General features: G+C 45.6%; 1 protein-coding gene across 1 annotated transcript in view; it reads left to right on the top strand.

The window, feature by feature from the left end:
* Nucleotides 1-14637, top strand: part of PTPRN (protein tyrosine phosphatase receptor type N) — a 157695-nt gene that overhangs the window by 53339 nt on the left and 89719 nt on the right. Inside the window, exon 10 of the mRNA XM_088472322.1 lies at nucleotides 1091-1177. Coding sequence (XP_088328448.1) covers nucleotides 1091-1177 — 87 coding nt within the window. The remainder of the gene's footprint in view (nucleotides 1-1090; nucleotides 1178-14637) is intronic.

Here is a 14637-nt window from a genome sequence, read left to right as displayed (position 1 = left end):
TATGGATAGAGCTGTATAGGAGATAGACAAGGCTCTATGTACAGGGCTGTATAGGAGATAGACAAGGCTCAATGGACAGGGCTGTATAAAAAATAAATAAGGCTCTATAGACAGGACTGTATAGAGGATAGACAGGGTTCTGTGGACAAGCCTGTATAGAGGATAGACAGGGCTTTATGGACAGAGCTGTATAGAAGATAGAGGGCTTGATGGACAAGCCTGTATAGAGGATATGCATGGCTTTATGGACAGAGGGTTCTCTGAGGACTGGTGTTGGGTAACCCTGGTATAGAAGGTAGATAGTGCTCTATAGACAGTAATCCGTAGACGATCGTCAGGGTTGCATGGACAGGACCATATCGAGTGCTGACAGCTCTCCCTAGAAAGGAGTGCATACAGTATAAACTGGGCTCTAAGGGCAGGACTGTGTGGGGTGTACACTGGGCTATATGGAAAGGGCTGTATAGGGTATAGTCAGGGCTCTATGGATGGAATTGCATAGAGTATAGATTGGGCTCTATGGACAGGACTGTAGAGAGTATAGACTGGGCTCTATTGATATGACTTTAGAGAATATAGACTGGGCTCTATGGACAGAATTGCAAAGAGTATAGATTGGGCTCTATGGACAGGACAGTTTAGAGTATCGACATGGCTAAATAAAGAGAATAGGTAGCACCCTATGGACAGGGTTGTGTAGGAAGAAATCTCACTAATATAATTGGGAAATATGATGTTTCAAAATACAAATGACCTGCACCTGCAGAACCTCCTGAGAGGCAGACATATCGTTCCCTTTTCGATATCTCTACATTATAATGCCGGATAGTGGTTAATAGCTCTGCCACGCAGGAGGCTTTGTCCACACACCAGTTCTGCTGATGCCCATAGATGTGTAGGTGATTCTCCTAAATTGTATAAACAGATACTGTGCACCCAACTAATGATCCTCCTTACAAGTAACAGAATTTCCCAGGCAGCAGACAGAGACCCAGCTCTCCAATTACAGTTATGGGGGTGGGGAGGTCACATACTTATGGGACAGGCCACAGCCCAGGGCTCACCTGCACCCCTCTGCCTTTCTCCTTAGGCCTCTGAGCCTGTTAAATGGGGTCCGTCTGTTGGAAATCCTGGCCCAGCGAGTCCATCTGTCCACTTCCAGCTTCATCAACATCAGGTGAGGAGGAACCAGTTAAACAAGGTAGCAGAGCACTGACATAGTGACAGCAGCTATCAGACTGTTGAGTCACCTCATACATTAATGACACGACACATGTAACAAGTTTCACATGGAGAAGTTGTTATTTCCGTAAGTCAGGTAATGACTGAACATGAGACAATCTATCAACAAGTTCAGGAAATCACCACATACCATAGCAATAAGCCAAACACATCACCAGAACAAAGCACATACCTGACTAGTTACTGCGTATTAAACATATTGATTTTTCTTCTTCATTTGCTGCAAGTCAACATTTCATTAAAAGGGGGTTAGCAACCTTTTGCTCTCTACCTATTAATTCCTTAAGTCTTGTACAGTATATGCTTAAGCACTATGGAGGATATAGGGAATGATTGCCTAATGGTAGACAATACCTGGTGTGTTTATACAATGCATTCGGGAAAGTATTCACAACGCTTCACTTTTTCCACATTTTGTTATGTTACAGCCTTATTCCAAAATGGAATAAATTAATTTTTGTCCTCAAAATTCTACACATAATACCCTCATAATGACAACGTGTGAAAAGTTTTTATGAGATTTTTGCAAATTTAATTAAAAAAAAAAAAAAACTAAGAAATCACTTGTACATAAGTATTCACAACCTTTGCCATGAAGCTCAAAATTGAGCTCAGGTGCATCCTGTTTCCACTGATCATCCTTGAGATGTTCCTACAGCTTAATTGGAATCCACCTGTGGTCAATTCAGTTGATTGGACATGATTTTGAAAGGCATACACCTGTCTATATAAGGTCCCACACTTGGCAGTGCATGTCAGAGCACAAACCAAGCATGAAGTCCAAGGAATTGTCTGTAGACCTACGAGACAGGATTGACTCGAGGCACAAATCTGGGGAAGGGGACAGAAAAATATCTGCTGCTTTGAAGGTCCCAATGAGCAAAGTGGCCTCCATCATCCGTAAATTGAAGAAGTTCGGAACCACCAGGACTCTTCCTAGATTGGCCGGCCGTCTAAACTGAGCGATCGGGGAAAAAGGGCCCTAGTCAGGGAGGTGACCAAGAACCAGATGGTCACTCTGTCAGAGCTACAGCATTCCTCTGTGGAGAGAGGAGAACCTTCCAGAAGAACAACCATCTCTGCAGCAATCCACCAATCAGGCCTGTATGATAGCGTGGCTAGACGGAAGCCACTCCTTAGTAAAAAGCACATGGCAGCCCACCTGGAGTTTGCCAAAATGCACCTGAAGGACTCTCAGACCATGATGAGACAAAGATTGAACACTTTGGTGTGAATGCCAGGCGTTATGTTTGGAGGAAACCAGGCACCGCTCATCACCAGGCCAATACCATCCCTACAGTGAAGCATGGTAGTGGCAGGATCATTCTGTGGGGATGTTTTTCAGCTGCAGGAACTGGGAGACTAGTCAGGATAGAGGGGAAGATGAAACCAGCAATGTACAGAGACATCCTGGATGAAAACCTGCTCCAGAGCGCTCTTGACCTCAGACTGGGGCGACGGTTCATCTTTCAGCAGCCTAACGACCCTAAGCACACAGCCAAGATATCAAAGGAATGGCTTCAGGACAACTCTGTGAATGTCCTTGAGTGGCCCAGCCAGAACCCAGACTTGATTGAACATCTCTGGAGAGATCTGAAAATGGTTGTGCACCGATGCTTCCCATCCAACCTGATGAAGCTTGGGAGGTGCTGCAAAGAGGAATGGGTGAAACTGCCCAAAGATAGGTGTGCCAAGCTTGTGGCATCATATTCAAAAAGACTTGAGGCTGTAATTGCTGCCAAAGGTGCATCAACAAAGTATTGAGCAAAGGTTGTGAATACTTATGTACATGTGATTTCTTAGTGATTTTTTAATTAAATTTGCAAAAATCTAAAAAAAACTTTTTTACACATTGTCATTATGGGGTATTGTGTGTAGAATTTTGAGGACAAAAATGGATTTATTCCATTTTGGAATAAGGCTGTAACATAACAAAATGTAGAAAAAGTGAAGCGTTGTGAATACTTTCTGGATGCACTGCATAGGGACAGCTATTCAAGATGACTTTTGTAACATAGTACTACTATTGTAAAATATGTACAGTATATAAAACATTTCAGGTGCTTATTACAGGTGAAGCTATTTCTATAAAGCTGTGGTTGGGAGGAAGGAGGGGTGATATGTTACTGCACACAACACACATCCTGTCCAGCAATCCCACTGTATGCCATTACAGCCAGCTTCTTCCCAGACTGAAATATGAATATCAAATATCTAAACTTCTGCCTTTACGTATTCTGTATACTGTACCTGTGACCAGTGGTGGTGTGACCGTCACTGCAGGGAGCTCTTTTGATACATGATCCACATGCTGAGGAGCAGAGCAGGGTTGGATGGAAAGTAGGGTGGGTCGAAAAAAAACAAAATTGCGAGTTCCAAATTCCAATAGTGTGGAAAAATTGTGGGTCCATAACAATAACTTGTGTGCAAAATTTCAGCTTGGTTGAATAATTTTTACTATCCCCAGGGGCCGCTTGAAGTTTTGAAAATTTGACACAAATTAGGATATTTTGTAATCAGGTGAAGGCACAGTTTTGGGGCATATATTTTATTAATGAAGTTGTTTTTAGGTGAAAACGCTTCAATTGAACTCAAATACAAACCTTCGGGGTAGACGTTTAAAAGGAGGTCACAAATACCATCTTTGCCGCGTGTGCTCACGAGATCGACTGGCACTATTTTCAGGTATTCTGCCTTATAAAATATTATTTAGTAATGGACATCGGTAGCCCACCATCAAATGATGAAAGAAACAATAGAGGTACTGCGCTCAACCCTATTAAATATGGTGAATGTTGATAAATTGCTGTTGTTCCTTTTAGCTTTAGTGCACCAAGATGGGATGTATGAAATTATAACCCATAATTAAATACCTGGGGATAAGAAAAAGGCTCAGTGCCTTAGACCAAACAATCAATTTTACTATAGGATAATTTTCCAGAATAAATGATGCAATGCAATAGTGTACACAAACAAAATTTTTTTAAAAATCACTAGAGCTACTAAGACTAAAGCATAAGAATTAAGTACATATGTTACAATATAGTTCACCATGTTATTGCTGCTGTGTCTATGGTGAACACTCACAGTCACTAGTTCGATATAGTAGATAACCTTCTAATATGATCACCCTCACAGGGTGTGAGGAGGGCAGTTCAAGTCAATGGGGATGGGGGATTTGGGTGAGTAACGGCGTTCCATTACTCACCCCTAATGTGCCAGTCTGTTGGTGCTAGCAAGGAGATGTCTGGTTGCCTGGGGTGTCTTCAGGGCGGGAGTTGTAGGCTACAGGGTGCTTGGGCAAGGATTCCTGGCTAAGGTGAACTGGTTGGTGGCTTGGGTTAGTGCCGCACTTTGTGATAACGCTGCCCTACAACCCGGCCATTCAACAATCCCCCTCTGCCTGGGGAGAGGATGTAACTGGTTTTGATCTTCCGATCTCTCCTGGGCACCCCCTCCAAAGAGGAAACTCACCTGCTGCTTGCGCACTGCCTGTTTCTCCCTCTTCAGTCCTTGGTGGATGTTGGTTTTGCCGCTCTGCTTGTCGGCGTCTCCACCTCCCTGGTTCGTTCCAGGTCACGTGACCCCAAGTAGTGCCAGACCGTCCATTGCTTGGGGATACGTGGTGGGATACGGAGGTAATAGTGGGTGGTTTTGATATTGCTGAATGTGCTCCAAGGCATTTCGGCCGCCGCCGGCCTTCCTCTGGGAGAGTGTAATGGTGTAACAAAGAGGGGGTTAAGTCTTCGTTCTGGGTCACACCCCTTTCCTCATTGGTTCTCTGGGCTCTAAGTGTAATTGCTCCAGTGCTTGTGGTGGCCTATTTTTCGCTGAGAAACTTGTCTGTCTCACTGCATGAAAACTGATCTCTAAACTTGTAGTAGCTGAATAATGTGACACTTAGTAGCTTGTGCCTGGTGTTAATATACTGTAGGTATTTGGGCTAAATCAAGATGTTTATCTTGGTGATGTACTCACTGGTGTTGATCGAGCACATAGCATTGCATATGTAAAAGTCAGCTGCAAAGAATATAGCACAGGGTTTCATGGGTGTTTGCAAAGATTGTTGTGTATGGATAAGATACTGCGGAAATATGCTGTGTAGTGACAGAGTGTGGATAGAGTGTCAATTGTACTAAAGCTTATGGTACATAGTGGTAATGGAATTAGAGTCTAGCAACGACTATATGTATATATACATGTAAGTAATATTGCATATATTGTACAGGATAAGAATAAAAATAAATATAAAAACAAATAAATAATTAAGTCAACATAGGCGTCTGATTGTGCCAAGTATACAAGATCACTTGATAGCCTGGCCCCCTGGTGCGAGGTAGTTGTAAGGCTAGGTGGTGAAATAGGTGTCCAGTAATCATGTTAAAAAAGGTGGCATAGTGTGATTATGTACACATTATCGACTTAATTTCATTGTCGATGTTGAGTGGGTGACACTGGTGAAGAGTTTAAAGTGTGTTGACAAGGGGCGCTCTTCAGAGCCTTTCTTGATGTTTTGGATGTGTTCACTGATTCTGATTTTGAGTTGTCTAATAGTTTTTCCAATATACTGCTTCTTGCAGGGACACTCCAGTATGTAAATGACCCCTTTGCTATGACAAGTTAGTTGCTCCCTGATTTCGAATATGGTACTGTTGGAGATGGATGTCACTTTCTTGGTTGGTTTTGTGCTCTTATTTCTCGTGGTTTTGCAGGCTAGGCAGGTTCCACAGTAGTGGAAACCTCCTTCAAGTCTAGTACCAGAGAGTGTGATTTGTGTGGATACGCATGTTTTAAAGTGGTTCTTGATCAATTTTCTCCTAAAATCTGGTTCTTTCCGAAAAACCATTTTTGGTTGGGGTGGTAGGATGCTGGAGAGTGTTTCATCTTGCAGTAGTATGGGCCAGTGTTTTTTGGCAATCTTTTTCACCTTATTGGCTTGGTTTGTATATTGGGTTACGAAGTATATCTTGTTTTTATCCTTATTTTCTTTTAGTTTAGGTTTGTATTGTAGCAGTGGTTCTCTGTCTGAACTTTGAACATCCGTAAAAGCTTTCTGGATATTGTATCAACATATTTTTTGTCTAGTAACTGTGTTCTGATGTTTTGTCCCTGAGTGTTGAAGTCCCTGATCTGTGAGCAGTTTCTCCTAATTCTTTTGTACAGACCTACTGGGATACTGCTCAGCCAATTCGGGTGGTGACCACTGGTGGCAAGGATAAAGATTTTCACATCCACTTCTTTTTTGCTATATTTGGTTGTGAACTTTAGATTATATTGGTTATGGTTGATGTAATTTAGGAATTCTGTCGATGACCTAGAGTCACCCCGCCATATGAAAAAATATCATCGATAAATCTGACCCAGAGGACGAGGTTTGCGTCAAGCTCACTACGGGACCAGATGTCCTCCCAATGGCTCATGAAAAGGTTTGCATAGCTTGGCACAAACCTTGTCCCCATCGCTGTCCCTATGACCTGGAGGTAGTGCTTGTTGTTGAACCACACATAGTTGTGGCTTAATATGAAATGTATGCTTTAGCCAGCCATAATTCCTCCCCCCATGTTATGTTCCGAAGTCTGTTCAGGATACTGGTGGTGTCTCTTAAGTAGGATCTTTGTGCTTTTACGTAAGACCGTAAGTATGTCTCAAGATACTGGGACAAATTTGAGGTAAGTGAATCTATGCCGGAAATTATTGGCTTCCCGGGTGGGTTATTTTTTTCCTTTTGTGTAATTTTTGATATGTGGTGTCATCGTTGAACAGCCTATTAGCTTCTCTGTTGCAGTCTTCCTTATTCAGGATCACCATCGACCCGGTTGCGAGCGCATCGGCGCTTGCGACCGGGTCTGAATGAGACCCAAAGATCCTACTTAAGAGACACCGCCAATATCCTGAACAGACTTCAGAACATAACATGGGGGGAGGAATTATGGCTGGCAACAAGTTATGTCATTCTATATCATCACAGATCATACACAGGGTATAGCAAGTACTGACTATTACCTCATGAAGGATTCAGAGATGGCACCCATTCAAAGGGAATTCATAGCCAAAAGCATACATTTCATTTTAAGCCTCAACTATGTATGGTTCAATGACAACTACTACCTCCAGGTCACAGGGACAGCGATGGGGATGAGGTTTGTGCCAAACTGTGCAAACCTTTTCATGAGCCACTGGGAGGACAATTTCATCTGGTCCCATAGCAAGCTTGACGCAAACCTCGTCCTCTGGGTCAGATTTATCGATGATATTTTTTTCATATGGCGGGGTGATTCTAGGTCATTGACAGAATTCCTAAATTACATCAACCATAACCAATATAATCTAAAGTTCACAACCAAATACAGCAAAAAAGAAGTAGAATTCTTGGATCCAAATGTTTTCATCAAAGACAACCAAATTCACACCAAAACGTTCCACAAAGAGGTGGATGTGAACAGCTATATCCTTGCCACCACTGGTCACCACCCAAATTGGCTGAGCAGTATCCCAGTAGGTCAATACAAAACAATTAGGAGAAACTGCTCACAGGTCAGGGACAACACCTCAGAACACAGTGACTAGACAAAAAATATGATGATACAATAATCCAGAGAGCTTTTACGGATGTTCAAAGTTCAGACAGAGAACCACTGCTACAATACAAACCTAAACTAAAAGAAAATAAGGATAAAAACTAGATACTTCGTAACCCAATATACAAACCAAGCCAATAAGGTGAAAAAGATTGTCAAAAAACACTGGCCCATAATACTGCAATATGAAACACTCTCCAGCATCCTACCACCCCAAACAAAAATGGTTTTTCGGAAAGCACCAGATTTTAGGAGAAAATTGATCAAGAACCACATTAAAACATGCGTATCCACACAAACCACATACTCTGGTACTAGACTTGAAGGAGTTTTTCACTACTGTAGAACCTGCCTAGCCTGCAAAACCACGAGAAATAAGAGCACAAAACCAACCAAGAAAGTGACATCCACCTCCAACAGTACCATATTCGAAATCAGGGAGCAACTAACTTGTCATAGCAAAGGGGTCATTTACATATTGGAGTGGCCCTGCAAGAAGCAGTACATTGGGAGAACTATTAGACGACTCAAAATCAGAATCAGCGAATACATCCAAAATATCAAGAAAGACTCTGAAGAGCGCCCCTTGTCAACACACTTTAAACTCTTTCACCAGTGTGACCCAACACTCCTGAACTTCGTAGGCATTAAGGAAGTTAAACCCACTTGGAGGGCGAGGAACTATACTATATTTTATATTAATTTTTATTCTTATCCTGTACAATATATGCAATATTACTTACATGTATATATAATACTATAATTGCTAGACTCTAATTCCATTAAGCTCTAGTACAATTGACACACTCTATCCACGCTCTGTCACTACATAGCATATTTCCGCAGTATCTTATCCATACACAACAATCTTTGCAAACACCCATGAAACCCTGTGCTATATTCTTTGCAGCTGACTTTTACATATGTAATGCTATGTGCTCGATCAACACCAGTGAGCACATCACCAAGATAAATATCTTGATTTAGCCCAATTACCTATATTAACAACAGCAGGGCTGGCTCCAGGGGTCGGAGCACCCTGTGCCGACTCTCTACAGTGCGCCCCAACACCGAAAATGGGGATGTCACCTAATTACCATAGGCCATGCCCCTACGTGAAGTTATTTTGAGGAGTGCCCGCATGGCATGCCTCCAAATAATGTCAGGCTGGGGGAAGCCTCACTAGCTGGGCTTTCCCCAGCCCTTTCCCCTAACTGAATGGATGCCGTGCGTATGCGCGCAGCATCCATTCAGACTGGGATCGGCACCGCAGCACAACTGTGGTGGTGGGGGTCCCCAACCTCCCGATTTGACCACCCGCGGGCCACTTCGGCCCATGGGTGGAACAGCAGCACAGTAATTGGGATGTTGGGGAGGGGTGCGCCCTCTATGGGTGGTGCTCCTATTCGACCGCACTGGTCGAACACCCCTAGAGCCAGCCCTGAACACCAGGCACAAGCTACTAAGTGTCACATTATTAAGCTACTACAAGTTTAGAGATCAGTTTAAATTCAGTGAGACAGACAAGTTTCTCAGCGAATGAGAGTCCACTACAAGCACTGGACCAATTACACCTAGAGGCTAGAGAACCAATGAGGAAAGGGGTGTGACCCAGAATGGAGACTTAACCCCCTCTTTGTTGCACCATTAACCATTACACTCTCCCAGAGTTAGGCCGGCGGTGGCCGAAAATCGTGGGAGTACATACAGCAACATCCAAACCACCCACTATTACCTCCACTTCCCACCATGTATCCCCAAGCCAAGGACAGTCTGGCGCTACTTGCGGTCACGTGTCCTGGAAGGAACCAGGGAGACGGAGATGCAGACAAGAAGAGCAGCGAAACCAACATCCACCAAGGGCTGAAGAGGGAGAAACAGGCAGCGCTGCAAGTGACAGGTGAGTTTCCTTTTGGAGGAGGTGCCCGGCAGAGATCGGAAGATCAAAATCGGTTACATACCCTCCCCAGGCAGAGGGGGATCGTTGAATGGCCGGGTTGTAGGGCAGCCTTATCACTATGTGCGGCACTAACCCAAGTCACCAACAGGATCACCTTAGCCAGGAATCCTTGCCCAAGCATCCCGTGGCCTACGACTCCCGCTCTGAAGACACCCCGGGTGACCAGACATCTCCTTGCTAGCACCAACGGACTGGCACATTAGGGGCTGGTAACGGGACGCCGTTACTCAACCAAATTCCCCATCCCCATTGACTTGAACTGCCCTCCTCACACCCTGTGAAGGTGATCATATTAGAAGTTTAGCTACTATATCGAATTAGTGACTGGGAGCGTTCACCACAGACACAGCAGTAATAATAGGGTGTACTATATTGTAACATATGTACTTAGGGCCTGATTCAGACCCGCTCTCGAGCACTCAGCGCTCGCAAGCGGGTCGATGGTCCCCCACTGTGCATGCCGGAGCCGGCTCCGGCGTGCGCATGCCTGAGCCCCAGCGAGCGACGGCAGCTCCGTCGCTCCTGGGCTCATTACAAGATGGGTCGGCTGTCGATATTGATGGACAGCTCGCACTGTTTTGTAGGCGGGGAGGGGGGGTGGCTGTGCAAACGAGGCATTCCCGAAGGAACACCTGCCATTTGGGTGCGGCCCCACTGATGTCAGTGGTGAGCTTCTGTCTCTATTAGAGCCGGAAGCTCACTGGGGCTTGCGGCATACGAGACCCTACCACAAGGGTCTCGTCGCAAGCCCGAATGTCACGATGGTCACCCACAGCTTAGCGAGCGGCCAGGAGGCCGGCTCCAATAAAAAAAAAATGCCCTGATTCAGAGTGAGCGCTCTGAAAGAGCGTCCAGCTCTGAATCAGGGCCTTAATTCCTATGACTTAGTCTTAATAGTTATAGTGCCAGGAGCAACATACATACTGTGTCCTCTCTAGTGTAGCTAGCAGCACATATACAGTCCAGCTCTAGAGTCCATCGTGCCTGGCACTTGTGGGGAGGCCGCTGAAGTGAGTCCAGTGTGTTACAGCCAGGCAGTGAGGAGCAGAGACACAGCTGACACTGACAGTGTGTCTCTGTGCTTTGTGAGTGACTGCTGCTGGGCGAAGTTTTCCATTTGGAGTGATCACTGACCGATGAGGTGTCATTACGACTGACGAGACCTAAGTCTTGTAAAACTGCAGTTGATGTGGCAGCAGTTTTCCAATTTGACATACCCTATCAATCACTAACAAGAGCAGTGTTTGGAAGACTATTGCGCACTTGCAATAAGGAGCTTTCAAGCTTTGATGGCTTAAAATTATCTTTGCTGGTGTATGAATCACTTTTAGATTTACTAAAAGAATGTTGTGTGACATAGCCCCCTTTTAAATGTCTACCCCGAAGCAGTGGTGTCCCTTCCCGTGGTGTCACCTGGCGCGCGGAGGGATGCTGTGCTTGCGGCATAGTTGCATGCCGCCAAAAAGAGGAGTGGCCTCGTGGATAGAGGGCATGGCCACGCGGTAAGAGTGTAGCCTCGCGGGCCGAACCCCGTAGTCCCAACTCCCGTGCATTTTCCTGGGGGTCCAGGGGGGTACAGGAGGTTTGGACTGCCCTTTGTGTGTCAGGAGCCGAGTGCTGCACTTAATACTACAATGCAGCACCCGGCTCCTGTCACTGAGGGGGAGTCTGCACCTTGGTGTCACCCCTTGGTGGATGACACCCGAGTGTGGCTCGCCCCCCCCCCCGTGTGACGCCACTGCCCCAAAGGTTTGTTTCTGAGTTCGACTGAAGCGTTTCTCCAGAGAGCAAATTCATTGTCAAAATATGTGCCCCAAAACCGTGCCTTCACCTGATTACAAAATATCCTCATTTGTGTAAATTTTTCAAAACTTCAAGTAAAAATTATCTGACTGAGCTGAAATTTTGCAAACGAGTTACTGTTATGGACCCACAACTTTTCCGCACTAGTGGAATATCGAACTTCCAATTTTTTTAATTTTTTTTTCGACCCACCCTAATGGAAAGGCATGCTGGTAACTGTGATCTCTCCACCTACTACCCCAGGGACATGCTAATAACTGTGATCTCTTTACCTACTACCCCAGGAACATGCTAGTAACTGTGATCTCTCCACCAACTACCCCAGGAACATGCTAGTAACTGTGATTTTTCCACCTACACCCCAGGGACATGCTAGTAACTGTGATCTCTCCACCTACTACCCATAACGACGGCTTGGCCGTCGTTATTCCGGTCTCGCGCATGCGCACGATGGAGCCGCCTCGATCGTGCGCATGCGCACTTGGACAACATCGACCTGCTTGCGAGTGCTCAGCGCTCGTGAGCGGGTCTGAAGCAGGCCCTGTGTTCTCTCCAACTACTACCCCAGGAACATGCTAGTAACTGTGATCTCTCCACCAACTACCCCAGGGACATGCTAGTAACTGTGATCTCTTCACCTACTACCCCAGGAACATGCTAGTAACTGTGATCTCTTCACCTACTACCCCAGGGACATGCTAGTAACTGTGATCTCTCCACCTACTACCCCAGGGACATGCTAGTAACTGTGATCTCTTTACCTACTACCCCAGGAACATGCTAGTAACTGTGGTCTCTCCACCAAATACCCCAGGAACATGCTAGTAACTGTGATCTTTCCACCTACAACCCCAGGGACATGCTAGTAAATGTGATCTCTTCACCTTCTACCCCAGGAACATGCTAGTAACTGTGACCTCTTCACCTACTCCCCCAGGGACATGCTAGTAACTGTCATCTCTCCACCTACTACCCCAGGGACATGCTAGTAACTATGATCTCTACACCTGCTACCCCAGGAACATGCTAGTAACTGTGATCTCTCCACCTGCTACCCCAGGAACATGCTAGTAACTGTGATCTCTCCACTTACTACCCCAGGAACATGCTAGTAACTGTGATATTTCCACCTACAACCCCAGGGACATGCTAGTAACTGTGATCTCTCCACCTACTACCCGAGGAACATGCTAGTAACTGTGATCTCTCCACCTGTTACCCCAGGAACATGCTAGTAACTGTGATCTCTCCACATACTACCCCAGGGACATGCTATTAACTGTGATCTCTACACCTGCTACCCCAGGAACATGCTAGTAACTGTGATCTCTCCACCTGCTACCCCAGGAACATGCTAGTAACTGTGATCTCTCCACTTACTACCCCAGGAACATGCTAGTAACTGTGATCTCTCCACCTACCACCCCAGAGACATGCTAGTAACTGTGATCTCTCCACTTGCTACCCCAGGAACATACTAGTAACTGTGATCTCTCCACCTACTACCCCAGGGACATGCTAGTAACTGATCTCTCCACCTGCTTCCCCAGGAACATGCTAGTAACTGTGATTTCTCCACCTGTTACCCCAGGAACATGCTAGTAACTGTGATCTCTCCACCTACTACCCCAGGGACATGCTAGTAACTGTGATCTCTCCACCTACTACCTCAGGGTCATGCTAATAACTGTGATCTCTCCACCTGCTACCCCAGGATCATGCTAGTAAATGTGATCTTTGCACCTGCTACCCCAGGAACATGCTAGTAACTGTGATCTTTCCACCTACAACCCCAGGGACATGCTAGTAAATGTGATCTCTTCACCTTCTACCCCAGGAACATGCTAGTAACTGTGACCTCTTCACCTACTCCCCCAGGGACATGCTAGTAACTGTCATCTCTCCACCTACTACCCCAGGGACATGATAGTAACTGTGATCTCTTCACCTACTACCCCAGGATCATACTAGTAACTGTGATCTCTCCACCAACTTCCCCAGGAACATGCTAGTAATTGTGATATTTCCACCTACAACCCCAGGGACATGCTAGTAACTGTGATCTCTCCAACTACCACCCCAGGAACATGCTAGTAACTGTGATCTCTCCACCTGTTACTCCAGGAACATGCTAGTAACTGTGATCTCTCCACATACTACCCCAGGGACATGCTATTAACTGTGATCTCTACACCTGCTACCCCAGGAACATGCTAGTAACTGTGATCTCTCCACCTGCTACCCCAGGAACATGCTAGTAACTGTGATCTCTCCACCTACTACCCCAGGAACATGCTGGTAACTGTGATCTCTCCACCTACTACCCCAGAGACATGCTAGTAACTGTGATCTCTCCACCTGCTACCCCAGGAACATACTAGTAACTGTGATCTCTCCACCTACTACCCCAGGGACATGCTAGTAACTGATCTCACCACCTGCTTCCCCAGGAACATGCTAGTAACTGTGATTTCTCCACCTGTTACCCCAGGAACATGCTAGTAACTGTGATCTCTCCACCTACTACCCCAGGGACATGCTAGTAACTGTGATCTCTCCACCTACTACCTCAGGGTCATGCTAATAACTGTGATCTCTCCACCTGCTACCCCAGGATCATGCTAGTAAATGTGATCTTTGCACCTGCTACCCCAGGAACATGCTAGTAAATTTGAACTCTCCACCTACTACCCCAGGATCATACTAGTAACTGTGATCTCTCCACCAACTTCCCCAGGAACATGCTAGTAATTGTGATATTTCCACCTACAACCCCAGGGACATGCTAGTAACTGTGATCTCTCCAACTACCACCCCAGGAACATGCTAGTAACTGTGATCTCTCCACCTGTTACTCCAGGAACATGCTAGTAACTGTGATCTCTCCACATACTACCCCAGGGACATGCTATTAACTGTGATCTCTACACCTGCTACCCCAGGAACATGCTAGTAACTGTGATCTCTCCACCTGCTACCCCAGGAACATGCTAGTAACTGTGATCTCTCCACCTACTACCCCAGGAACATGCTGGTAACTGTGATCTCTCCACC

The sequence above is a fragment of the Taudactylus pleione genome, unplaced genomic scaffold (genome assembly GCF_031769625.1).
Source record: "Taudactylus pleione unplaced genomic scaffold, aTauple2 ptg000122l, whole genome shotgun sequence".
NCBI lineage: Eukaryota > Metazoa > Chordata > Amphibia > Anura > Myobatrachidae > Taudactylus > Taudactylus pleione.
This window is presented reverse-complemented; position numbering and strand designations above follow the sequence as displayed.